We start from the raw sequence: 27,589 nt of genomic DNA on the forward strand, positions 1-27,589 counted from the left end.
AATATAGGGAGTTAGAGAGGAATATAGATAGATACAAACATGAGGAAACAACAACAAAGCAAAGGAACTGGAAAGAAGTCCCTGGAAGCTCCAAGTGGGTGGGATTGTGTGTGATGAGTGTGAGAGCATCATCACTCTGTGGATTTCCATGGAATTTTATTGCTGTGTGCTGATGAAATACCACAGGGCAGCAGCTGAGCTGGTGCCACAAAACCTATCCAGTCCAGGCTTCTAAAGAAGTCTCCTGAGTTTTATTCGCCCTGACCTTGGAGCAAGAAAGAGCCTGGAATTCCAAGAGGCAGGGACAGTGCTGGGAGAGTCCTTCCCCCACCTGGAACGGAGCTTCTGCTCCCCGTGGGGGACCTGGGGACACTGCTGGGGGCTCCATGCCCCACCTGGGGACACTGCTGGGGGCTCCATGCCCCACCTGGGGACACTGCTGAGGGCTCCATCCCCCATTTGTTCCCCATGAGGGACCTGGAGACATTTCTGGGGGCTCCATCCCCCATTTGTTCCCCATGGGGGACCCAGGACACTGCTGAGGGCTCCATGCCCCACCTGGGGACACTGCTGTGGGGTCCATGCCCCATTTGTTCCCCATGAGGGACCCAGGACAGTGCTGAGGGCTCTATGCCCCATTTTGTTCCTCATGAAGGACCCAGGACAGTGCTGAGGGCTCTATCCCCCATTTGTTCCTCATTAAGGACCCAGGACACTTCTGGGGGGTCCATGCCCCATTTTGTTCCTCATGAAGGACCTGGGGACACTGCTGGGGGCTCTATCCCCCATTTGTTCCTCATTAAGGACCCAGGACAGTGCTGAGGGCTCTATGCCCCATTTTGTTCCTCATGAAGGACCTGGGGACATTGCTGGAGGGTCTATCCCCCATTTTTTCTTCATGAAGGACCCAGGACACTGCTGGGGGCTCCATGCCCCACCTGAGCTGCCTCTGCTCCCCGTGAGGGGCCCATGGCGCTGCCGAGGCTGGGAAGGAGCCCTGAGGTCCCACCAGGCCCCCGAGATCCCACCAGGCCCCCGAGATCCCCCCAGCCCTCATCCCCGCGGGGTTTGGGCCCTCAGTGTCTGCTTTGTGTCCTGGTTTGGGGGAAATTTTGGGGAAAACATCCAAAAGGGCCCCCCCAGAAAGCAAACCCACACGGCCCCTCCCCACAGCCGGCTCGGGAAGGGTTTCCTCAGAGAGAAGTGGAAAAAACCTGTTTATTTAACAGGCCAAGCACCTCCCAGCACACACAAAATGAACAATACCAGATGACAAAACTCAGTGGCTGCTCTTTAGGGATGACAGATTCAGAAAGTCTCTCCTGAGGGGGTCTCTCTGTTGTCAGCCCCTCAGCACTGGGCATGGCCGCTGCCCAGAGCAGCCACAAGGTGCAAGCTCTCCGTGCTCCCCGGCTCCCAGTCTGGAACAGCTCCCAACAGTTCCCAGAAAAGGGAAAGAAAAAAAAAACCAGTCCAGGGAAAACCCTGCCTCAGCTAGCTACACTAACTCCAAAGCAAAGGAGCGCTCTGCTCTGCTCTGCTCCGGCAGTGCCTCACAGCACAGAACATGGAGGAGCGCTGCTTTCAGAGGAGGGAATACCATCCCTGCCAACAAACTCCGCGCTTCTCCTTCTCCCCATTTCGCTCCCACAGCCAGCCGTGAAGGCACAGAACACCCAGCATGAACGGAACACACACAAGTGGGGACACGAGCCCCACGGGGCTCAGACGTGGCCGATGGCGCAGGCCCGCACGCGGGACGCCCACAGGCCCCGCAGCGCCTTCAGCCGCGCCCCCAGCGCCCTCAGCCTCAGCGTGTAGAGCAGAGGGTTGCCCAGGCAGGTGATGGTGATCAGCATGGCCGTGCAGTTCCTGAAGACGTACACCCCGGGGTACAGCTCGCTGTGGCAGCGCTGGTTGGCCGCGTCGAAGATGACGCCGGCCAGGAAGGGCGCGTAGGACACCAGGGCCAGCAGCCAGATGGAGATGCTGGTCCTGGCCACCTGCGTCTCTGCCGACTTGTAGGTGTCCATGGCTTGGCCACACGCCTGCATCCTCAGCTTCCTCTTCCTCAGGATGATGATGATCCTCAGGTAGGTGAAGAGGGGCACGAGGAAGGCCACGGCCACGTTGGGCATGGCGATGAAGACGAGGTAGTTGACGCAGAAGGGGCTGTAGAGCACCGAGACGTTGCTCTCCGCGTGCAGGCAGTTCCAGCCCATCAGGGGCAGGCAGCCCAGGAAGAAAGCCAGGACCCAGTTGATGAAGACCACGGCGATGGAGTGGTTCCTGGCCACCCTGAACCTCGTCCTCATGCTCTCGGCCACGGCCAGGTAGCGCTCGATGCCGATGCTCACCAGGTTGTAGATGGTGGACAGGATGGACGTGGTGTACAGGGAGTAGGGAGCCAGCATTTCCTGGGAGCCAAAGATGGTGATGTCGGGGTTGGTGATGAACAGCATGGAAATCCAGAAGCCGGAGAAGCTGGTGAAGAGGTCAGAGACAGCCAGGTTGCAGAAGAGGATGGAGATGGGCTTGTGCAGGTCCCTGGTGGCCAGGCGGGTGAAGATGGCGGTGCAGTTGAAGATGATGGAGACGACGTTGATGGTCAGCTGGGGGATGCCCAGGGCCAGCACCAAGTAGTGACTCCAGATCTTGGTGTGGTTGGCAGAGCAGTTTGGGAAGCCATTCATGGTGGGAGCTGCTCCGTGGGGCCAGCTCTGCTCATCCCATTCTCCCCAGGAGCTCCCACCTCGATCCCCGGGCGCGGATCCTCTCCTGACGCGCAGCTCCTGCTGCCACATCATCATCGTCACGGGGGTTAAACTTTAACCAGGCGTGTTTTTAAATATTTGGGTTGCCAGCTGGGGGCTGTGCCGATCCCTGGCAGTTGCTAGGATAGCCCAAACTGCAGAACGCGTTTCCCACACGGATGAGCTGCTGGAAGCAACCTTTGACAAGAGCAAAACATGCCCAGGGCTTGGGCAGATGGGTGGTGACGCCTGCAGCTTAAAATTCTTCAGGGATGTTATCAAAATGGAGTGAAGTGAATCAATTTAACTTGCAAATTAAGTAGATCATAAAGGACTAGAGAGCCAGGAAAGGGGGAGCAGAGTTTTGTGGGTTTGGAGGGCTGAGGGAGCTGAAACAAAACATCAGTGCTGTGTCTCCAGCCTGGACCCCAAGAGCCCAGAAAATGCCTTTTCCCACTGAATTCTTCCAGGATAACACAGCTAAAACCCAGCCAACACCACTACCATGCCTTTCCTACAGGGTATTTTGTGTTTATTTCATCTGGCTTGGTCATTAATAAACCAGTACCAACACCAGTGTTGCTCTTCTTTCTCCATCTTTTTAAATGCAAATGGTTTTTGAGAATTTAGATTGAAAATACCTGAGAGTTGGGGGGAGGAAAAAAGCTCTGGGGACACACATTCCATGCTCTCAGCAGAGGGCACTGCTGGAATAAAATACAGAGGCAGCAGGGAGATTTTAACCAGCTGAGCAGTCCAGGTGAGCAGGGCAATTATCCACACAAATTATCCATTTATCCACGTTATTTATTCTGATTCAATTCTTATTTTATTGTTACCTTGATGAAGGATTCACCTTCATTTGTCACAATTTTCTACCACGGCCTTGCCAAGCAGCTCAGCTGAATTTTTGGGCTCCCACATTCAGCACTGATCATCATAGCAGCAATTCCAGCCCCAGAGGTGGGAATCTGTGAACTCTGTTAGCTCTGCCAAATTTAAAATGTAAGAAATTTAGGCTATAATTTTGAGTTTAAAAAGGAAAATTCTTGGGCTTTTTTTTTTCCCATTGAAGTGTATGAAGGTATATTCAGTTTAATGTGCAGTCAGCACCCACAATTTTTGAGTACCAGGAATACTTTAATTAATATACTTTTAAAGCATGATTATTATATTTTATACAAGTCTAAGTAAGGAGTAAGCATTTCAGAATGTCACAAGGGAATGACAACATAGAAATGAGGGCTGAGATTGACCAGTCAAGCCTGGGGTGTATTAACACCCTATAAAAGATTCCTCTCCCAGTGTCCCAGATAAAACTCCCTTTGTAATCCCCGCGGGGCAGCCCTGGCAGCCACAGCTCGGGTGTGAGGTTGCTGCTGAACAAGGGCCCCACTATTTCTGTCACCCCTGAGCCAGCCAGCAAATCCTTTCCCTCCCAGCAGCAGTGGCAGCACGGCCCAGGTGGGCCCAGGACACCTGTGAGGAACACAACATCCAGAGAGCAAAACGGTTCTGAAAATACCCTGGTGGATAAAAATAACTTACCTGTGAATTTGGGCTCCAAAGGGCTCTAGATATTCCTGAAAATGCTGCTTGAAGTTGCTCTAATTTGAAAATTTGGTGCTCGAGCCCAAAATGCTAAACGTTGTGAGATCAGAATGTAATTAAAGTAATATCAAGTGGTATAAATAGCTCTCCACAAAAGATTTGTAATCTGATTTCCCTAATAGAATTGCATACAAATTGCCATCATGTTGCTGGATTAAGGGAGACAATAGTGTGGAAGCTGCTTTTTTAGTGGGCTTTAACACACAGAAACCCCCAGATTTGTATATTCCAGCCCTCTCTGATGCAGCTGGGGCTCCCAAAACCAAATAAAAAATACTTTAAATTTAAAACCCAACCTCTTCATGGAACAACCTCAATCCAAGGGCGTTTTCCTACTGCCATATTCCAGGAACTGTGCAGCATTCCCTGTGCTTACCTCAGCATACCCTTGTGAGGAATTGTTATCTGCATCCCATAAATGGGGAAAGAACAATCCCATTGTTTGTTTAAGGTGACACAGGATTCCAGGCAACTCAATCTAATCTCCAGGATCTCGGGCTGTCACCTCAATCACTGTCTGTACCTTGCTGTGGGCAGCCTTTGATTTATATTTACCCAGACTTCACCTCCTGCAACCCTTTTTTTTTTTCAGTTCTGTGATTGCTTTTCCTTTGGTTCTGTGATTGTATTGACACGTCTTTATCTGAATGCCCAATTTATTTTGATGTATGTGTAAGAAATGGCCTCATTTTGTGGAATTATCTGTTGATTGTGCCTGTGGGGAAGGCAATAACCACTGACCACACTGAAGAGAAAGAGGCACCAGAGGCTTCAGGCTGGATTTTTAGTGGTGGTTCAAGTGTGGAAAACCCAAGTTGACCCAGCTGAGCTCTCAGCCCCAGAATTGCCCCCAGCTGCAGCTCTCAGCCCCCAGTGGGACCCAAAGGGCTCAGAAGGAGAGACCCCAGCTGGGACTCACCAAAACTGATCCCAAAACAGGGAATTCATGCAGGAGCCGAGCCCAGCCCTGCCCAGGAACCCTTGGACAGCTCCCACCCTCACCCTGGGGTGAGGCACTGTGTCCTCTGTGCTGGCACTGGAACTGGGCCTGGAATTCCAGAGAAAATCTGCATCCTTGTGATGAAACAGGAATGCCACAGCTCAGGGAGAAGGGGAGATGCAGCACGAGCCAGAGGTCATGTGCACACAGGACAACCCCAAAAGGATGAGGGGTTTCAGTGCCCTGCTTTCTGCCCTGTCACATTCCCCATTCCTGACCCAAATCCTGGGAACTGGGATGGTTCTGCTTTCTCCCCGCTGTCCCTGCACTCAGCTCTGCACTGTCACCACGCTGCAGACACCAAACCTGGGTCAAAAAAGGCCAAGAGGCCTGAGCAGCTCAGCAGGATCCCACAAATCCAGGTTTCAGAGCCACGAGCCTCAGCAGAGCTGTGGGATCACAGTGTCCCTCTGCCCCGCTCTCCACGGCCATCACGAGGCCTGCAAGGAAGAAGCAGTCAGGAAAGGGAGTGATACAAATAAGGAGCCTATTTATCCAATTTATGTTTCAATTAATGCAGATTAAAGCCTTCCTTTCTGGAGAGGGAGACACAAATGGGGTGTGTGATCTCCGTCCAAGATTTTTTGGAGCTGTTTTGAAAACACAGAGCTCTGCTCCTCCCCTCTCCAGCCTCTCTCCTGGAGGGATTTTTGCCTCAGGTTTGGGGTGATGGGAGACAAACACCTGGAGCCAGGTGTGTGTGGCAAGCAAAGCCTCTCCAGGATCAGCTGGGTGTGAGGGAGGCAGAACAGATCCCATCCCTTGTGCTGGGACAGCATTCCCAGGGCAGCGCTGGGGGGAGTCAGAGCCAGCCCACTCTGCACGTGGAGGATGAAGCTGCAATGTTTCTGCTTCACCCAGAGCTCTGAAATTCCAGATTTCCTCTTCAGGGGCGTGGGAGCTCTCAGGAATAAAATGACAGCACACAGCTGAATGAGGAGCACTCTGTTTTCTCACCCTGCAGGGTGGGATTCCCAATCACCCACCAAAAACCCATCTGGGTTTCCAGTCCCTCAGAAGTGCTTCCCTGTCCCCTGCAGGGCAATCCCTGCTGGGTCAGCTCCTCTCTGACCAGGGTTTGGACTCCAGCCAGTCTCCCCCTCTCAGCCCTTGCTGCCGTGGCTCTCCAGGCCACAAAATAAATGCAGTTTTTACTGGATTTGATATTCCCAGCTGTCCTTCCCTACGGTGTAGCTGTCAGCAAAACCCAGCGTGGAATTCAGAGAGCTGCTTAACTTTGTGTCACCTCCTCCAAGATGCTCTCACATCTTCAGGTTCAGTGTCCAAAAATCTTTGGGTAAAATGCACCCAGTTCTTGATGGCATCCTGGCATCTCAGTTTTGGTTTTGAAAAGGAATCAGAGCTACCCTGAAGTGCAACGATGCCATCAAGAACTGATATCCAAGCACCTGCCAGGGGAGTTTCCTTAGGAAAAAAGTATAAAAATACGGAGATCAAATGATGCCAGCCCTGCTTATTTAGATGACAGGCTTTAGAAGGAAAGGGAATGCCTTTGCCTGAGCGTGCCTTCACTTTTGAACTCAAATGAAGGTTTAATTAACCTGACTGCAGTGCAGTTTATTACCACTTTGATAATGACAGGCTGGAAGGTTTAGAAACAAAAAGAAGAGGGGAAAAAAAACCCCAAAAGAACAAAACAAAATAAACAAATAAATAAAGCAAGAATCCTGATTTTCAAGACCAAAACTTCTAGCCCTCAGCTTTTCAGTCCTGAACAGAGGACTTCAAGGAAATGGAGCAGGAAAAACACACAGAGATGTTGGTTGAGCTCCCCGGTGAGGAGCAGCCCAGGGAAGGAGCAGAGCCCAGGGGAATTGTCTCTTGGATGCCCTTGGAGCTGCAGAGCTGCTCTGCGTGCTCAGCATCCACCTGGCCCCGCAGGGACTGGAGGGACAAAGCCACCAGCCCCTCATTGTTCTCCCCTGCAGGAATTCTTTACCTCATCACCACTTGCGGGGTGGGGAAACCCTCCCCGGCAGATCTGCACGGTGGGAATGCTCTTACAGCCCCTTTTTTATCAATAAAGGAGCTGCTCCTGAGCTCTGCCACCCCTCTGGGAGAGCAGCAGGGCAGGGAGAGATTCCTCAGCTCCTTTTTCATGGAATTCAGCTCTGCTGGATGACTCTGCAAGCTCAGCTCAGCTGGGGAACATCCCTTCCCTCTGCCCATCCTGCTCTTCCTCCCAGCCCAGCTCTGGGCTTGCACCCCCACGGACTTTTGGGGAAGGAGTTTGCCTCATTTGTATTCCTCAGCTGGATCAAAATCCACCCCCAGAAATCCCAGAGGTGATGCTGTGTCTGGAGTAAAGCTGTGTTGCTTTTCTCTGCTGAATGTAAAGTCTGAGTTGCCCCTGAATCGTGTTTAATTAAAAAATAATTTAGATGGGAAAACAAAGGGGACCAAAATGAAAAATCTGTGAATTTATCATTCTACAGAAGCAGAAGCAGAGAGCTGAGAAAAAGGATTATTAAAAAAATGTGTTGCTGTTTAATTACATACGTAAGGTGTTGTATGTCACCTAATTAACATTTCCTGTTGCTGCACATGGAATTCCCATTTTCCAGTCCCACAAATCAACTCCAATCCTGTTTGGAGAGCTGGGGGGTAGAAGTGAGGGGGAGTTGGGGTTTTATTTGTCTCCCTGGGTTTTTTTTTAAAGGAAACATTAACACACGTATTAATTGAATGTCACGAGGCTGCCAGGGGAAAAACTCCCAGTAAATTAAAATGTGGCATTTCACTCTGGCTGCTGAAGCTGTGCAGGTTACAAAACCTCAGACATTCACTGAGGCTCCTTGCTCAGTGCCAGAAAGCCTCACTCCTTTTGCCATCCACTTTGGAGAATGAATAAATTCAGGCAAATCAGGAGCAGGGCAAATCTGGAGAAATTACAAAGGGGAGGAGTTCACCTTCCTGCTATGGCTTTCAGGTCTGTCCTGGACTACTTACTCCAGTATAAAACTGAGAGCAGAAATGTGATCACATCCTGAGGAGTCCAATCAATTCTGGTTTCAACACGGAGCCTATTTAATCTGGAGAATGGAATTGCTGCTCCTTGCTGTGCTCTGCCTGCACATTCTCAAGACAGAGGCAGTAGGTAAGTCCTTCCCTGCTCTTTCTAACCCCACCTTAAGGTTTCTCTTATTTCTGAGTTGTTTCTGACTATCAGGACATGCAGTGCAGGCTCTCTGATTCTTCTCTCTGGTAAATGAAGGATGATTGATTGATTTATTTCTCTGCCTTTTATTTTTTGTGTTAAAATATCAAGGACATGCTTTTCTCGTGAATGAATGAGTGCTTTGGGGGTTTCTTTTCACCTTTAGAGATTCTATCTGCCTTCCTCCTCCAAGAAAAATCAATGAGCTTTGACTTGATCTCTGTATTTTATTATGTATGTGTATTTAAAATACCAAAACTTAATTTCTTTATCTTTAAAATCCCTTGAAACTTGAAAGAAATCTCTTGTTTGACATTTCTACTCCCTTTGCTTTGCTGTGTATGATCCAAGATGAAATTCTGCTGAGGGAGACAGAACAATATGTCTTTGCTGCATCAGCCCAGCAGCCCCATCTATTTTTGCTCCCTGGACACTATGAGTACACTGTGCACTTAGGATGGCTCAATTAAATAGTGATCTATAATTGGTATTGAAAAATGCAGGAGGTATTTTTCCCCCTGCTTCTGTTCAATCAGCAGCCCTGAATAAATCCCTTTTCCTATGCAAATACCAGCACAGAGGCTCGAAATGAAACACTGCAGCTCTTCAAAGTGACCAAGGGTCCATTGTTTGCACTAAAATAGAGCAGAGTGCAGCCAGGAGAAAAGGGACCCGGCAGGAGCAGGGGGAAGTGCTGCCCTGAGATCTGCTCAAGGCAGATGCTGTTAAAGCAGATCAAGGTTCAGAGCTGCTCCAAAAGTCCTCAAGGGCTTCCCTGTGTTTATTTCTCTGCTCCTAATGAATTCCCTGTCCCTCAGCAGCTTGGCTTTCCCCCATTCTTAGCTGGAATTCCAAGCCTTTCCCTCTGCTGCAGGGCTGCTCTCCCTGCAGGGGCTGCCCCACCTGGGCCAGGTGAGCACAAACACTAAAAAAAGCTTTTCTTTTCCAAAGTCTGCCCCTCGTGTTGGCTTCTGATCGACCCCTGGCTATCAACTATTTGCCAAATTTACTGCCCCATTAGGGGCTTTATTGGGCAAACCTAAAGACTATCTAGAAGACCCTTGTAACTTGATTAGATTGGTGTTAATAATTAGGGTTTACCTCTCTATCAGAAGGAAGTAACACGGGGAATGCTTAGATGATAATTTGGCAGTTTTTGCCCCCCTGATTATTTGCACGTTTTTCCTTGAGTGTGGACCAAATTACACAGTCATTAATACACAAGAAATTTGCTCTCTGCACCTTCTTCTCCAAACTTTCCTCTGGCAGCAGCTCCACAGGATACAATCTATGAAGTTAAAGGCTAACATTTCCAGAAACTCCACTGTTGAGAATCAGCTGAAATTCCTCCTTGTATTCTTTCTTGTTGTTATCTATATTTTTTTTTTTAAGAATAAACCTTTCCTTCCTGACTTGCCACTTGTCAGAACCAGCCTGGGTCTGATCAGCTCGTTGAGCCCAGCTCCACCTGGGCAGCTGATAACTCACCTCACTGAAACAGTGAAATGACTGATTGCTAATCTGGAATTGCTGCCAGCCTTGTCTGAACAGCAGAGCACCTGGGGCTCTAAATCACCATTCACAGGCCTTAGAGGGCTTCCTAAGGAAGGGAGGGGCATTATCCCTGTTGTAGGAGAGGGAAACTGAGGCAGGCTGGTGCAGGCACCTGCCCAGGGGTGAAACCTCATCCTCACCCAGGTCTCAGTGTGTTCCATTTACAGCTGCTCTGATCCCCCTCGGGTTTCTTGTCTGGTTCCTTTGAGAGCTCAGGGACCCTCTGGTTCTGTTTTGGGGGAAAAGAGAGACAAAGTGTCTGCAATTTCCAGCAGGAATGCTCCAAACCTCGTGAGAGTGAGGGATATCCCTCCATCTGTCCATCCATCCATCCCTCCATCCATCCATCCATCCATCCATCCATCCATCCATCCATCCATCCATCCATCCATCCATCCATCATCCATCCCTCCATCCCTCCATCATCCATCCATCCATCCATCATCCATCCATCATCCATCCCTCCATCCCTCCATCATCCATCCATCCATCCATCCATCCATCCATCCATCCATCATCCATCCATCCATCATCCATCCATCCATCCCTCCCTCCATCCATCATCCATCCATCCATCCATCCATCCATCATCCATCCATCCATCCATCCCTCCATCCATCCATCCATCCATCCATCCATCCATCCATCCATCCATCCACCATCCATCCATCCATCCATCCATCATCCATCCACCCATCCATCCATCCCTCCATCCCTCCATCCATCCATCATCCATCCATCCATCCATCCATCCATCCATCCATCCATCCATCCATCCATCCATCATCCATCCATCCATCCATCCATCATCCATCCATCATCCATCCATCCATCCATCCATCCATCCATCCATCCATCCATCCATCCCTCCATCCATCCATCCATCCATCCATCCCTCCATCCATCCATCCATCCCTGTCCATCCCTCCAGCAGCTCTGGGCTGGGGGTTACAGCAAAGTCACTGAAAATTAATTTTCTTCAGGGGGAATGGAATGAACCCCAGCACGTTTTAACCTTTTGCTTTATCACAGAGCAGGACTCAGCCATGAGGAGACAAATCTCCCACAGTCCATGCTCTGCTGCTCCAAAAGATTGCTGCCTGATAGGACATTCCTCTCATTTAGATGAGATTAGATCCCTCTAATTTTCTATATTTCTGCTCACATGCTTTTACCCGTCACAAACATTAAATTTACATAACCATGCGGACATTGGCATCAATTCTCACTCTGGGGTTTCCTCAGGGCCTTTCAGGTACAAAATATACAAAATACCCCTGAGAGCTCCATCAGCATTGTAAAAAAAAAAAAAAAAAAAAAAAGAAATAAAAAGATGCTGTGACTTCTTCCCTTTCCAGTTCTAGTGGAACTGCACACAGTTTTATGGTTGGGCTCCAAAGCCATTTTAGAGCTGGCAAAGTTGGGATGCTGGTGAACTTGGACACACTCTGGGGTGAAAAGTTGCATTTTCAGCTGATTAAAGCAAGGATAATAAATGCAATGTAAGACCTGGAACAGAGAGAAAAGGCAGGGAGCCACAGGAATTATGGAATTACCCTTGTGAGGGGTTTGGGTCACCTCTGGAGTCTCCATCCCTGCTGCCCCTTCCCCAGGGATGAGGATGATCCCGCTCAGTTTTATCCATGATTTCCCCACGGATCCTCCTGGCTCTTCCACTGGGATGTTGGAAGCAGAAAAGCCTTTGGCACTTTGGAAAAAAAACAGCAGAAACCTTGAGGTCTCGTAGAGAAGCTGCCAAGTGCAGGGTCTGTCTCAGTGCAGGCTCTTTCCCTGCCTGTGGCATTGCAGGAGATGCTTTGTTGTGTTCCAGCATCTATCCAATGGCCTGTGATTAGATTTTTAGTCATATTTTTAGCCACAGGATCAGCCATCAAAAGCTCAGCATAAAAGGCTGCAAGAGGCCAGCAAAGCTACCGAGTGATTTGTTTGAATTAAATTTTAAAAGTACTTCAAAATAAACAAATCTGAGTTGCATTTTTATGACAGAAAGCAAAGCAAAACCCCTCACAGGAGGAAATCACCTTAGCCCTGGATGCTCATTTTTTGTTACAGCTCCTGCCTTTGACACAGGACATTTCTGAGGGCACATTATCTGCAGCAGGGGATCACAGGTCCCAGCTGAAAACCTTCCCCTGCTCTCTGACACAGAGGAAGTCGTTTGCAGATGTTAAATTGTTCATATCCAGAATCCCGGAGCCCCTTTGGATTTTCCCTGCAGTTTGTGTCTGTTCCAGAGGCCTCATGCAGCTTTGATTTATGTGTGCAATGACAAACATCAGACGTGCAGCCTCGCCAGGCTTCACCTCCACAATAAAGCTGATTTGCAGGGCCAGCTCCCCATCACCCCCTGCACTGTGCCTGCATGAAGGTGTGTGTGTGTCCCCAGGGAAAATCAAATTCAGGTTCAAAGTGAGGAGCAGTGAATGGGCTTGCAGAGGCTCTCAAACCTCGAGGTGAACTTTTGGAACTGGTTTTGTCTGTCAGAGGGGTGACTGGGGCTTCCTGAGGATGTGTCATGCTTCAGGAGGCAGAAATATTCTCATGCCTATATGCTCAGCAATCCCATTAATTAGAAAGACAGGCTTAAGTAACAATTGCTTTTGTTTTGTCTTTTGCACTAAAAATAGAAAGTTTCACAAAGCCAGCTAAAAATAGGATGGGCCCAACACATGCCAAACCTAAAAATAAATCCCATGCAAACCCAGCTTTTGCCATTTTGCTAGAAAAGGATGCAGAGGTGAGAGCAGATTTTGGGGATGGATTTGAGGAGCCAGGACAGCAGAGCAGGGAGAGCTCTGGGGGCATCCCTGGCTCTGGGATGGGCACTGGGACCACCAGGAGAGCAGGGAATGGCCAGGCAGGGTGGCTGGAAGGGGGACAGGAGGCCAAAGGGACAAACAGAGGACTCAGGTGAAAGACAGGAGGGATTTGAATCAAAAACCAACACAGGACATTCCTGTTGTCCCGGGCAAAAAGGTCATTGACACTCCCAGAGGCTCAATATTGTTAATAAAACAAGCAAAAATAATAATAAAACAAGCAAAAATAATAATAAAACCCGCAAAAATAATAATAAAACCCACAAAAATAACAATAAAACCTGCAAAAATAATAATAAAAATGCAATAATAATAATAATAATAATAATAATAATAATAATAATAATAATAATAAAAAGGGCAAAACAGAAGGTGAATGAAGCACAGCCCCTGTCTCAGAAGCAGGAGTTGAGGCAGTTCAGGCTGTTTCAGTGGCTCACAGGTTAAATGGCATTTTCAGCCCAGCAGCTCCAAGTAGGGCAGCAAGCAGCGCACAGTGGGACAGAGCAGATTTGGGAATTTTGATGGAATTCAGACAATCTGAGCGTGGTCCAAAGAGCCAAAGGGTCTTTTCCTAGATCTCACAACAGCACCTTGGCAGGGCTGCTCCAGCCTGGCCCCCGGCCAGCAGCACCTCCCACCCCCCCGGGCAGGACAGGGAGGTCTCAACTGCACCAAGATTTAATTTATTTTTTTGTCCCGAGCTTCCAAACGAGGCTTGATAGCTAAAACAATTGAAAATGTTTGCAGTGAAATGAAAACAATACGTAATTTGTATTGTTTTTTCGGCCTCCCCCGTGCCAAGAAGCAGCTTGGGCAGGAACCAGTTGTAAATTCCAGAGATAAGTGGGACTGCTCACGTGCCAAGAGAGACTCCCTAAATTTAACTGTGCTGAACTCTGTGGAGGAAGAGGCAGCCCTGTCCAGCCCTACCCTAAGCTAAACCAAATAAAGTCAAGGTGACACCTGTGGGATGGGGCAGAACCACTGAAATCAAGGATAAATCCATAATAAAATGTAAGAGAGAGATGGAATTGATCATACAGTGAGTCCAGGTGTGCATATCTATATCTTCATCTATATCTTCATCTTTATCTGTGTCTATATATTTTTATATCTGTATGTCACAGCAATGATTTCAGCACCTCAACCATAAAAACAAACAAAAAATCCCTCCCTAAACCACTGAAAACCTGTGTTCTTCCAGCAATAAAATGAGCTGCAGGGAAGAGAGAGTGGGAGCTGAGGTTGGATGGGAAGAGCAGAGCAGGGTATGTATGTCACAGCAATGATTTCAGCACCTCAGCCATAAAAACAAACAAAAAATCCCTCCCTAAACCACTGAAAACCTCACTTTCTGCTGTGTTCTTCCAGCAATAAAATGAGCTGCAGGGAAGAGAGAGTGGGAGCTGAGGTTGGATGGGAAGAGCAGAGCAGGGTATGTATGTCACAGCAATGATTTCAGCACCTCAACCATAAAAACAAACAAAAAATCCCTCCCTAAACCACTGAAAACCTGTGTTCTTCCAGCAATAAAATGAGCTGCAGGGAAGAGAGAGTGGGAGCTGAGGTTGGATGGGAAGAGCAGAGCAGGGTGGGACCTGAGGGCTCCCAGACCCCATAAAAAATGGGGCTCAGAGGCAGATTTGGAAGAGGGGGCAGTGGGAGGGTGAAGGCAGCGCTGTCAGAGGGGACAAAAGATGAATGAAGCCAGGACAGGAACTGCAGATGAAGAGGGAACTGTTTGGAGGCTGTAAACACCAGGGAGGGAAAAGAATTGTTTAGGGTGGTTCGGTGATATTTCTAGGAGTGATGGGATGCAGATAAGGAAGTGGAAAATGTAAGCTATTAAATAGGAAACATTTCCTGACAGCGTGGCCTAATGCACTGTGCAAAACTCTTCCAAGGGAAGTGGCAGGAGCCTCTGGACAATTCCAAGTGGCCTGGACAACGTGCCTGAGGCCATAATCCTGCCTAAAACCAGGGAGAGCTGCCTGGATGTGACAAGGAGCTTCCCCAAAGCTCAGGGGAAGAAAGAGCCATTGTCATGCAAGGTTCCTACAGGGAGGGAGGCTCACATCCCACTCCCATCAAATCCAAATGTAAATTTTCCTCCTCAGGGCCTGAGCAGCAGCCACACAAAGGCTCCTGTTCCCCAATGTTCCATTGCTGCCAATCAAAAAAAAAAAAACCAAACCAAAAAAACCAGCCCTAATTCACACTAAACATGAATCCACTGTTTGCTCAGGCATTCTGTAATGTTTAATTAGCTCGTTCTTCAAGGTTTAACAGCTTCAAGGACATTTCTCTTATGAAATGCTGGATTTATGTGCTCTTCTACTTCACTGATATCATCCACCCACAAGTGTGGTAAGCACTTGGTAGCAAACACAATTCTTACCTTGTTCAGAGACATTGGGAATTTGGTGGAAAGATGCAAAAATCAGATAATGATTATGAAACACTCCTGAGTGCTGGATGTGAGGCAGCTGTAGCCACTGAGGGCTGGGTTTTCAAAATTAAATTTTATTTTATTCAACTTTTTCTCCCCATCATTTTGACGCCCAGGCTGGAGGATCTGTGGTGTTCTCAAGTGTCAGTTTATTGAGAGGTGAATATTGAGAGGTTTATTTGGCACAACTTGCCAGACACCTCAGGGGGTAAAAACTCAGGGGGTAAAAACTCAGGGGGTAAAAACTCTGAGATTTCTGTGTTTGGGAAGGGTGGGACAGAACCCATTTCCATTCCCCTGGCTCAGGACCAGCACAATCTGGGGATAATTCCCCTTCCCCCTGTGGCTCTCTTTGAATTTGGTGGTTCCAGGGTAGAGGTTTAAAATCTCCACATAGAGGTTTAAAATCCCCACAGCCTCCACGCTGCTGTCCTGGCTCCCAGCTGTGGCTCACACCTGGAAAATCGGATTTGCAGAAATGCTTTGATGTCCAGGCCATGCTCCCACTCCACTGTGAAACCTCCTGGAACTCCCAGCCTGGAGCTCTCACCTTCCCCCTCTGCTTTCCATCCCAAAGATTTGGCAGCAAATCCTTCCAGGTTATTCCTGCTGGGTTTTTTTCACACCTGAAGGTTCCTTCGTGTGTAAATTGCCAAGAAACTCCCAGTCCCAGGCTGCTGGGATTGTTAAAAGTTCACACCGACCCCAGAGCAGCTGCCAGAACCACACCTGGAGCCTTTGATCCGTGTGAAAACACACGTGGAGATCAGCTCAGCTGCCATTCTGCAACAAATGGAAATTAATCATTTTAATTCATTGATTACAATATTGATTAAGGCACTGTGACATCCTGTGCTGGAAACTTTCCTGTGGGGATGAGGAAGAGCTCGGTGCCACAGTCCTGGAAAGATGAAAACAGCAACAATCAGTGCTGGAAAGTGAAGTTTTGTGCGTGTTAAAAATCTGCCAAAAGGATAAAACCTCGTCAAACCCAGTTTTTGGGTAACAACATAGAAATCCCTGCAGTTCTTACCACACAAAAAAAGCAAAGTTTGTTTTTCTTCCCAGTCTTGCTAAGCTACAAAGTGAGGAAACATTGTTTGTAGTTTTCAGCAGAAATTTCGTTTTTGTGAAAGAAAACCAGAAACTGTCATTTTTTAAGGTTATATTAATTGCCACGAGGTCTCCCTCTGTGTCACAGCTGCTCAGGTTCTGCAACAATTCTCTATTTATAACTTCTAAACCCTTAATGGATGGGTGCATTGTTATGCCACTGATATCAAGATAAAGGTGTTAAAAGCCTTCCAGCAGGTGTGTTATAAATTACCAATTAAGGTAATTACCAGTCAAGTGACAGGGCTCCTCCGTAATTATCCTAAAAATTGATTAGCCATTTATTAAAATGCCTATAATTTACTAATCACAAGCAAACAGAAGGTGTGGTATCAATCATCATTATAAGAGGGTTTGAATTGTTATGGACTGAAGTTAAATAGCCAAAGAGAACTACCCCTGTCAAAGTCAATTTAAAGTTTAGAATAAATAAAGAAACACTGAAGCAACTTGGGATAAACAAAACAATCCTACTGTCCTAACTAGACAAACACATAAAATTAAATCAGCTCTTGTCCTCTGAATTTTGTGTTTCTTTTGACAATGAAAAAGTAAAATTCAGATGTTCTGCTGCAGAATTTTGCATCCATCCCTGTGGGGAGCACGGCTGAGTTAGAGCAAAGATCCCCAGGTGCTGCAGGAAGTGAGATCCTTCATTTCCCAGAATTCTTCCCCAGGTAAACTTCAAAGGAGTTCCTGGAACAGGCTGAGATAAGTGAATTTACAGGTCTGTGAGAGGCTGGCAAGTGCAGAGCTGATAAAAGGAAATTTGCTGTAACACTGCATATATTCAAATGTGGAACTTCTGCCTCAAGAAAGCTGAGGAAGCCAAGGTTTGAAAATCAAATTCTTTAGGACTGCAGCCCATTCAGAATTCTGAATCTAAAGATTCCTGCCAGCACAGGTTCTTGGGGGGCCATTAATGGCTATAAAGTGGTTTATGAGAGATCAGGAGGGGATCTGGAGGGGGCAGAGCTGCCAACCCATTGCCCTGCTGCTTTTGGGGGGCATTATTTGTACAGATTTTCATTCACCTGTTTTATTTCCTGTTTTTTAGTGGGCCACTGGTGCTACCGGTCCCAGAAGTGTGAGCTGCCCCAGTGTAAAGGTACTGCAAGCCATTTATTTTCCCAATCACATTGGTGATTCTCCTGCTCTGCAAAGGGCTGCTGAGAGAAATAATGCAAAAAATCCACAGCACTCGGCCTTTAGTGCCTCGTGGTCACATATTTGTGACCATTTCAGTGCTAAACAGGGAATTTTGAAGCCCTGGGTGCTTGTGGTAACTGCTCATTTTGTGTCGACCAAGGATAATGTAGAAATGTACAAATAAATGTAAAATGTAAATGCACAAATGTAAAAATGTAAATGCGCAAATGTAAAAATCAAATACAGAAATGTAAAAATCAAATACACAAATGTAAAAATCAAATACACAAAAGTAAAACTCACCCCAGAAGCTGGGGTGATGTCCCGAATGCCCCGTTTTGGTTGGGCGCTTTGGTTTCCTCGAGGATTTGCTGTCTACAGGGTAAAAAACCAACCCATTTTCTCCCTCCCGAGCAGGTCCTGCCCAGTGGCACCAGCTGCACGAGGCGTGCAGAGGGGAGAGGCAGTCCCCTGTCAACATCATCACCCGAAATGTGCGGTTGGACAGGAGCCTGCAGCCCCTGAGCTTTGAGGGGTACGGCGTGAGGGGCTCTGCCAGGTGGGACCTGCAGAACAACGGCCACACAGGCAAGTGCTGCCCAGCTCTCCTGGCCTGCATTTGGGATTTCCTTCCAGGCCCCAGGAGCACAGATGGGATCCCAGCCCTCTGCTGCAGAAGTGAAGCCCCCAGAAAGATTTTGGCGTCAAAATTTTCTTGGGAAGTTTGTGGGAATGATGAAGTTTTGGGGTTGGACGTGGTTCTTGAACGCCCCAGCAGGAACGGAGCTGGAGGTGTCACAGAAGCTCTAAATAAAACCCCCCTAACCCAAGCAGAGTCCAGAGCTGGGGGCAGGACAAGAATTTGGGCAGAATTTGATCATTTTCTGCTGAAACCACTTCATTCCTGGGCTGCTCCTGTCCAACTCTTGCCTCTGCACAAAGAATCCTGCTGGAGAAAACCTGCTGTGGGAAAGTCATTCTCAGAGCTGGGTGTTATTAGTTCTTTAAATAATGAGCTATATTCTTCTCAGATTCAGACCTGTTTTCTCTGCACACAGAAGTTATCTGATGTTGATCAGCTACTTAGTGAATCAGTAAACCTTGAATCAATTAACAGTAATTTAGAGCTGTTCCTCTTCCTCCACCTTCCTTCACAATACTGAGGATGCTGCTCCAAAAAAATTATGGTCAATTATTTCGACTTTAAAAATAAGCCTGTAATCTAATTTTTTTTTAAAGTTACCTGTAGGTGTTTTAAAAGTCTTGGATGGGTTGTTTAAACTGCCAAATCCTCAAAGCAGAAAGAGCAAGTGGCAAATATTTCCTGATTTAAAAGGGACAGGTGGGAAGGCAGCTGGGGAGATTTTAACAGCCAGAAATTGTGGCAGACCACAAGAAAAAGGAATGTTTTGACTTCTCATTAATATATGGATTAATGACTTTCCCATTAGAGGGTGATATTCCGGAATGTCCAATTACAGTCCCTTTTACATCAAAATTAATATTTATAAGGACTGCTCCTCATCTTCCCCAGCCATGCATAAGGATTAGGGTTTAATCTGGGCTTTTAAAATCTCTTCCTTCTGAAGGCAGCCAATTCCCGTACTAAATGAGGACGTTATTGCTTAAATTACAGCTGCAATTAGAGGCTGCAGGTGAGATTAGACCCTCATTATGTCCCGTGATGGGCACATAGCAAAGGTCGCTGTCTCAAAGGTCTTAAGCTAAATAAACAGAGCCCACAAAGACATCTGACTCATCCATTTACGGATTAAAAAGCAAAGGAACTAAATGACTCATGCACTCTCCAAGTTCATTTGGAATTCAGAACAGAAATGAAATCTCTGGGGCTGCAATCCAGAATTTTCCTCTGGGGCTGCAATCCAGAATTTTCCTATGCAAGGAGAAGTGCTGTGCATAATGTGGGGGTCACAAAAAGCAACATTTTAAAGTATATCTCAAATATGTATGATTTAGCCTTAAATTGCAGCACTACTCTAAAACAGAATATCTTTAAACCCTGGCCCAAGGAAATGTTAGAGTGCAGAAAACAGGAGATTAAAATGATGGTTAAAACCCAAATAAACTGGGATCAAATTTACTTTGATAGAGGTTTGGTTTTAGGAAAAAAAAAGAAGGAATATAAGGTCTTCTGAGAGGTATAAGAAGCTCTGACTCCAGAGGTCATAATGGTTAGAATTAACCTCAAATAAAACTCAGCCATGATTTTGTAGAAGTTCAGTTTCTACAGAGCAGAATTTCTGGAACACTCAGCCTGAAAAGCCAAGTGAGAACGTGAAGATGAATTTGAATCTCAAGAACATCTCTGCTCTCACATACTGTTAATGTAGGACCTGCTCTTCTCCTTTAAAACAATTTATGCTTTTTTTCCCCAGTTAAAGTGGCACTAGACGCATCCCCTAAAATCGGAGGAGGAGGCCTGGAGAGAAAATACAAGGCAGTAGAATTCCATTTTCACTGGGGAGTCCTGGGAGGGCAACAAAACATCCCTGGCTCCGAGCACAGCATAGATGGAGAGAAATACCCCATGGAGGTAGGTGGGGCTGAGGGGAGCATGGCTTTCACTCCAGAACTCTGCAACTCTGAGATCCTGCTCACAAATCTCTTGGCTAGTTCCCCATGGGAGGTCTGAGGTGGAAATAATTGTCCTTGGCTGTTGTGTTCCAGTTTCACATCGTCCACATCAGAGAAGATGTTTCAGATGTGACAGAAGCCAAGAAAACTAAAGATGGTTTGGCTGTGTTGGCCTTCTTTGTAAAGGTAGGCAGGGAAATTTTCAACTGCCCCTCCCAAATCTCAGCCAGCAGTTTGGCTGAGGGATTGTTTATGTCACTATTTTGTGTTTATGTCACTATTTTACGTTTATGTCAACATTACAGTAGCCCAAGATTTAACCTGCCTATCTTCTGCAGGCATTCTGCCAGCACTGAGTTCCTCTCCCTTTTTCTACATCCTCCTTGCTGTTATTTCTTCTTGTGGCCCTTTTCTGTTTTATTCTGTTTTATTCACTGATTAAAAGCAACCACTTGTAGAGAAATACACGATGTGGAATGAAAATATTTCCCTTTCAGGCTGACAAAAAAAATGAAAACTACGAAACTCTACTGAATGAATTAAAGAATATTAAATACAAAGGTAAGGGGTTCCACAAGCTGTGTGGGATGAGGAAAAATGTGGGCAAAACCTGCAGCCACAAGCATTACAAGGGATTTCCCCCCGTGGTTTTTCCAGGGCAATCAGCAACGGTGGATCCTGTGCCACTGAGCTCTCTCCTCCCAGCTGAGGAAGACCTTGGGAGGTACTATCGCTACCAGGGGTCCCTCACCACCCCTGACTGCTACCAGGACGTCATCTGGACCGTCTTTGAGACGCCAGTGGAGCTCAGCCAGCACCAGGTGAGTGGCAGAGGCACGGCCTGGAGGCTCTGTGGTGTCCCTGGGCTGCAGGGTGACTCCTCAGTGCCTGGCTCCCCACACACCCTCACTGGGCAGCAGCCTCAACGTGCTGCCAGCTGACTGACCCTGTTAAATCACCCCTCAGAAAATGGCAGGAAAGGGGCAGGAAGGGGAAATGACGGCGTGAGGAGAGAGCCAAGAAACCCCCCCAAGCTCAGGGCTTCGTCAGCAGCACTTCCACTGCTGCCACGTGGTCCCTCCTCAGCTCCATGGCTTTTCCCCCATTGTCAGGACAATAATTCCAACCCCAAACCTTGGGCCCACCAGCATCAAGCAGCCCAGTTTCAACCTGCAGGCAGGAAGAGGAGATGGAATTAAGAATGCTTGGGAAACACAGGTTGTGCAGAGATCACACAGCCTGGCCCAGAGCCAGTTCAGCTCCTCACTCACAGCATGCCCTGAGTGCTGTCAGTGCCCCAGCAGAGCCCAGGGTCACACAGGGCAGCCAGGATCCTGCCCAAGGGCAGAATTCCTGCCCTGAGCACTGTCAGTGTCCCAGCACAGCCCAGGGTCACACAGGGCAGCCAGGAGCCTGCCCAAGGACAGAATTCCTGCCCTGAGTGCTGTCACAGTGCCCCAGCACAGCCAGGGTCACACAGGGCAGCCAGGAGCCTGCCCAAGGACAGAAGGACAGAATTCCTGCTGTTCCTGCCCTGAGCACTGCCACAGTGCCCCAGCACTGCCCAGGGTCACACAGAGCAGCCAGGAGCCTGCCCAAGGACAGAATTCCTGCCCTGAGCACTGTCAGTGTCCCAGCACAGCCCAGGGTCACACAGGGCAGCCAGGAGCCTGCCCAAGGACAGAATTCCTGCTGTTCCTGCCTGTGTCACCCTGAGGTGGTGGCCGGGGCTGGTGCCGCGTGCGTCAGGGGCTCTGGGGGAGCCAGTCCTGGGGCTGCACAGAGCTTTTGGCCCCACTCAGAGGAAGTGCCCGTGATTGCCAGGGCTGGAAGGAGCCATCACTCGGTGACCTGTCCAGTGGCCTCTGCCAGGGCCTTTCCTGCGAGGTTTCAGGCACCCATTAAACCCTCAGGTTCAAAACCCGACCTTGGCAACAGGACAGCTCCCAGAGTTGTGGAAGCAGATTTAACAAGCTGTTGTGTTTTGCAGCTGTCCCAGTTCGCAGCACTGCACTTTGATGGGAAGAACTCCACTCCCATGATGGAGAATTTCCGGCCGGTGCAGCCCCTGAACTCGCGCACGGTGCTCTGGTCAGGGGCTGGCACCGCCCTGCCCACGGCGCAGCTGCTGCTGCTGGCCCTGGCCCTCACCTGCACCCTCAGCTCTCTGTCCCACTGAGCCTTCCCCGCCTCACTCAGCGTCCTGGGCCTTCATTTCTTGTTATTTTTGCTGTTCCTTGTCTCAGCCTCTCATGAATTGTGTCCCAGTGCAGAATAGCTTTGTCCTCCTCCAGATATTAACCAAGGGCTTCTGTGCTGCTCTGGTGAAACCCAAACCACCAGAACGCAAAGGAACTGGGAGATAAAGCAATGAAAATTCCATTTTAAAAGCCAATACACTCAGAGAAAGCGTTAGTCTGGATTATGCTGTAGTTTTAAGGCAGCACTGGAAGGAGCTGCACAGAGAACCTCGGAGAGGAATCTGTTCTTAAGTGCCTGTGAAGGGGTTGGTTTGGAGCACGTTTACATTCAGCTCTGCAAATGTGGCACTGAAATGTGGAGTAATTCCTACAACCCCACTCTGTCCTACCTGAAGGTACAGCACAGAGCAAAGATCAAATGCTCACACACAGGAGCAGCACCTGCTCATCCCCTCCAGGGAAGGGCACTCACCCAGCACATAAATCCTCCTCCTTCCTTCAGAATATCTCAGCTAATTTCAGATAAGGACACTGGATTCCTTCCACCCCGTCTCCTGCTGGGGCTATCAGGTTCCTCTGTTATTTATTCATCCCTCTCTGGGATGCCGTGTGATGTGATGTGCTGGGAGCAGCAGGGAGGCTCATCCCCACGGACCAGAGGCACATCTGTGGAAATTCCCTCTCTTTGGAGGGCTGCTTCTGAAGCAGGAGACTCTGATCATCCTTTCTAGTTGTTATTTGCCTTATAAAATAGGACAGCTCAAGAAATGGCTCTTTCTTACATATATATATATATATATTTCTTTTATATATATAATTTTTTATAGTAGCATACCTGCAATAGTCACACGTGGTCAAGAGTCATAGTTTTTGCCAAGACTGTGGTTTGAACCAATTCCTTCAGATCTTACCCAATTACTTATAGAAAATACATTGGGAAATGGGGTTTCCTTGTATTATTCTAGTTCTCCCTCTGAAGAGGGACATAACATTTCTCTTTGGCTAGTGCCATATAACATGTTACAGCTTCTTTTAGGATTTTAGATTTTGGCCACAGCAAAATAGGATTTCATATTAGCAGATTTGTATTTTTTTTCCTTTAAGGGCAATGTTTGCAGAGATGACTTTATATATTTTCAGGAAAATCCTGGCAGTGAGATCAATCACAGCTCACCAAAAGCAGGGAAATTATTTTCATATTAATCAATCAATAAAGCTTTAAAAAAAAAAACCCACATGGGAAAGCAAATGAACCTATTTAAGTTTAAAGGAAAGATTAATACTTTAACTGTGTTTTTATGCAACTGAAATGAAATATTAAAGGTGAACAACAGACCTATATATGAATTGTTCTGAGTTTTTATTTCTTTCGTCCTTGCTGAAGGGGAATCCATAAACTCTCAGAAGAGGAACGTGACTTTCCCCCCCTGTTTTCTTCACAATATTTAGGGTTGGGGTTAGGGCTGGGTTTGCATTTTTGGGCCAGGGATGTGCAGTGCCTGGGGATGTTTCCACTGTCAGCAGAGTTGGGGGCTCTGTTCCGCAGGGAGATCTCTGCACTCAGCAGATTCCTGCAGCCTGGCACCTTGCCCAGGTGAGCTGGTGCCCAACCCCACCCAGCTCCCAGGACAGGGAACTCCTGCTTTAGAAGCAGTGATGGGAACACTCCTTGGGATACCTGAGAAATGCCTTTTGCACTCATCAAGGCGTGCAAAAGGCACCATCCCTCTCCTTCAGGTTATTTCCTCAATTCTCATTTCACAGGCAGCTCTCTAAGGGCTGGTTGGAATAAACCCTGCAGGATCTGGCTCAGCTGTCATTTACTGCTAATAATAAATGATAAATCACAGGGCACAGCCTCAATGAAACAGATTAAAACTGAACTACAAGGAAGAAGAAATTCTGCTGAAAAGAGGGTGAGTCTTCTGTAAGAGCTCTTCAGCACCAAGCCCAGTGAGAATAAAATCTCCCTGGACAAGGATCAGTGTTTTTACTGAGTGGCTCAGTGCTCAGTAAGGGAAAGGGAAATGCTCCCTCTGCTCCTGTCACAGGGATGGAGACCAGGCTGTGCTCTGCCCAGGGCCCCTCTTGGCACCCAGGTTCTGCTCTGGGGCAGGAGGTGACAAGGACAGGACCAGCGATAATGCAGGGAACAAACAAAAACCCCCCAAAAAACCTTTTCCTAGGAAAAGACAAGAATGTTTTGAGTGGGATATCTGATTTGCTTTGTGAGGATGGTTATGGAAAAGCAATTTGCTGTTCCACAGGTAACCTGAGGTGCTGGTTTTCAGGAATTTTGTCTTGGCCACATTTGGCATGAAATTCTTTTATTGTGAAGACACCAGGAAATGACAGTCAGCCCTGAAGGACAAATAGCCAAGGCATGATACAGGAAAGGGTGGGGGGAGGAACAGAAGCCTTTGGAAGGATCCAGCAAGAACATTATTTTCCCATGTCCATTGGGGTTAGCACAGAACTGCACTGATACATTTCACATATGTTGGAGCCAGAGCTGATGGCTGTGGGGCTGAAAGCTGCAGTCCCGGGGAAAATGAAACAACGCTGGCAATTAAAATTGGAGTTAAAACAAATAAAACAAACAGGGGGTTGTACAACCCATCCACAAGCAATCCTTTGGGCTGCACCTTGGTTTGAGAGCAGCTCAGAGGTGTGAGAGGTGAAGGCACTGCTCCTTCCCAGTCATCAGAGGGGCAGGGGGTGACAGCAGGGGCAGGCACAAAAAAAATCCTAATACAATGTGCTTTCAGCAAAACATCTTTCTCAGGAAGCACAGAGAGACAAGGAAACCAAATCATTACTCACTAGAAATGTATTTACATTATCCACAAAGAATTCTGACGAATTTGGCAACTCCACTTACAATCAGCTCCTCCTGTGACAAAACACCAGCTCAAAATGAACTTGCCTGGACAAAATTAGTTTTCTGTGACTGCTGGGAGAGAAGGACAAAGGTTTTTCCTCAGTCCTTTCCTTCCTTGTCCAGCCAGATGTGGATTCCACAGGGAAAACAACACTCGCCAGCACCATCCCCATTAAAAAGATGTCACACAGCAAATCCACGTAAAAAATCCATTCATCCACCTGTGGTCAAAAAGAAAAAAAAAGGTTACAGAGAGATCTATCAAACTTCCCAGGCTGGTTTTAGAGTTTAATAAATGTGGAGATTAATAAATTAATAAATACCTGGTGTAACATCAAGCCCCTCTGCTCCAGGAACAATGATCCCATTGCACAGGAGAAACACCCCAAAAATCCCAGCTGGACTCAAGGATCTCAAAGATCTCTTCCAACCTAAATGGTTCTATTATTCTATAAATGATTCCATGAAAAATCATTACTCTTGGAGATGGGAGGCTCTTTTTGATAGAGTTTAAAGTGGACTTGGTGATTTTCTTCCACAAAGCACTGAAATGAGATGGGATTTAAAAACTGTGCAATGACAGAAAAACAATTACCTGGGAACTGAGGTGGCTGTGGAAAATGCTTTGTGTGGGAGAAATTCATATGTAAATTGGATTTTTAAAGAAAGGAAATGTAGGATTTACTGGGAAATTATGTGTACCTGTGGAAAAGGCAATGAAACCCCAGCTGGAGGCACAGCAGGGCCACGGTGGCCTCAACCAGGACACTTTTCCCTCCTGATCTTCTCCAAACTCCTCCTGAACAGACACAGCTCCTCCAAGACAACTGCTGAGAATGGGAGCATGCAGTTTTCATTCACAAGGTTTAAATGCATTTCCTAAAAATAACCTGCTGTTTGGGGCTTTTAGTATCAGAAATAAATCCATATACACCATTAAAAGCTGATTATAATTAGTCACACAAGTAAAATTATGAGTGTAATTAACTACAGCAATTAATTGAAATGCCTTTGGCACATTATTTCCCTTCTTGCAGTTGAATGCAATTTGCATTTCAAGTTATATCATAAAGGGTATAAGATGGTAATCAATTTGGGTTATTTTATTACCTTTTACCTATTAATATCTTCTGAAGTGATTCAGACATCCAGCACTCAAACACAGTTTGATGTAAAAGAAAACCCAAACAGATGACACTGTTTTAATGAGTTTTGTTTCCCCACAGTCCACTCCAAACCACTCAAACTTTTCCCTGCCCTTCCTTTTTTATTGCTTCACAAAAATACATTGGTTTCCATCAAGTGGAATCACCTTTAGAACGCCACCACCCTTCCCCTCCCCACCAGGGCTGCTCCTTGTTCCCAGCACTGAGAGATCTTGATGGATGAGTTTTCAGATTGAGGGTGGTTATGAAGAATTTATGAGAGAGAAAGAAAGGCAGAGAAGTTTAACATTTTGCTGATTGTGCTGATGTCGAGATTAAACTCCAAATAAATCATAGACAATCCCTATCAAGAGTGCAGTATCTTTGTAAGCCTCCAGCCACTGGGGTTTGTGGTACACAAAGCTCTCAGCTTTACACAAAATACTTCTCTTACAGGCAGTAAAACATAATGGCTCATGTTCTGGAGCCCAGCAGCCACTGGGACACACAAGAATGATCCTGGTAAAGAGCAGCCACCTCCCTGAGGAAAAAAAAAGGAGTTTAAGTCTTAAAAAAGCATGATAAGGACAAAAAATCAACTGTGGAGGTGCTGAAGCTTCTCTGTGAAGCTGAGACCCTCCATGACTGACGATGCCCCACATTCCCTTCCTGCCAAACACATCTGAGGAGAGGAGGATTCAGCTCTCATTCCCACCTCCTCAGGGAATCCCAGGGCTCCAAATCCTTGGCATTTCTCAGACATTTTGGGGACTGGGAGCTGGGACAGTCCCAGGAGCATGGAGAGAGCTCAGCCCACAGAGCAGGCTAGGAGCAGAAAAATTGCCAATGCTCCATTTCCTCCAAGAGTTTTATAACCCTTTTTTTAAACAATTTTTTTTTTGATTGGCAGGAACACGGTGCCTTATCGGGCACTGCAAAAAGGGCTCTGGTGTCACCTCACCCCCCTGGGCCGGGTTCCTGCTGTCCCTTTGTTCGTGTGGCAGTGCCAGGCCATAAACGGGACGTTGGGGTTTATGATCCCACAGATAGGAGCGCACATGTGACGGAACCCGATGGATTTATTCTAAAAAAAAAAAAAAGGGCATTAAAGCTCTTA

General features: G+C 47.2%; 2 protein-coding genes and 2 long non-coding RNA genes across 7 annotated transcripts; 1 reads left to right on the forward strand and 3 right to left on the reverse strand.

The window, feature by feature from the left end:
• Positions 1-1,051: 1,051 nt before the first annotated feature.
• LOC135283791 (lysophosphatidic acid receptor 1-like) lies at positions 1,052-5,214 on the reverse strand. Of its 3 annotated transcripts, XM_064394892.1 has the most exons (3): positions 4,741-5,214; positions 4,302-4,394; positions 1,052-3,742 (listed from the first exon to the last, which is right to left on the reverse strand). In XM_064394892.1, exon 3 carries the CDS (start codon positions 2,808-2,810, stop codon positions 1,725-1,727), a length of 1,086 nt encoding a protein of 361 aa, XP_064250962.1. In that variant the 5' UTR covers positions 2,811-3,742; positions 4,302-4,394; positions 4,741-5,214; the 3' UTR covers positions 1,052-1,724. The 3 variants fall into 3 exon arrangements, with proteins under 3 accessions (XP_064250962.1, XP_064250965.1, XP_064250963.1); XM_064394895.1 differs by lacking the exon at positions 4,302-4,394; XM_064394893.1 differs by lacking the exon at positions 4,741-5,214 and having other exon boundaries at positions 4,302-4,723.
• A 2,998-nt stretch (positions 5,215-8,212) lies between these two features.
• On the forward strand, positions 8,213-23,785 carry CA4 (carbonic anhydrase 4). Its single transcript, XM_064394556.1, has 8 exons — positions 8,213-8,482; positions 17,559-17,609; positions 18,068-18,238; positions 20,047-20,204; positions 20,339-20,431; positions 20,743-20,806; positions 20,903-21,066; positions 22,236-23,785. The coding sequence occupies exons 1-8, from the start codon at positions 8,425-8,427 to the stop codon at positions 22,422-22,424; spliced, it is 948 nt and encodes a 315-aa protein (XP_064250626.1). The 5' UTR covers positions 8,213-8,424; the 3' UTR covers positions 22,425-23,785.
• LOC135283601 (uncharacterized) lies at positions 14,761-17,795 on the reverse strand. The gene is made up of 2 exons (XR_010349305.1): positions 16,422-17,795; positions 14,761-16,289 (listed from the first exon to the last, which is right to left on the reverse strand). It is a non-coding gene; the product is annotated as an uncharacterized LOC135283601 (long non-coding RNA).
• A 1,473-nt stretch (positions 23,786-25,258) lies between the features above and the next one.
• Positions 25,259-27,589, reverse strand: LOC135283730 (uncharacterized). Of its 2 annotated transcripts, none has more exons than XR_010349381.1 (5): positions 27,434-27,589; positions 26,927-27,013; positions 26,030-26,154; positions 25,651-25,872; positions 25,259-25,548 (listed from the first exon to the last, which is right to left on the reverse strand). It is a non-coding gene; the product is annotated as an uncharacterized LOC135283730 (long non-coding RNA). The 2 variants fall into 2 exon arrangements; XR_010349380.1 differs by having other exon boundaries at positions 26,030-26,157.

Source organism: Passer domesticus, chromosome 19, assembly GCF_036417665.1.
Source record: "Passer domesticus isolate bPasDom1 chromosome 19, bPasDom1.hap1, whole genome shotgun sequence".
NCBI classification, from domain to species: Eukaryota; Metazoa; Chordata; class Aves; order Passeriformes; family Passeridae; genus Passer; species Passer domesticus.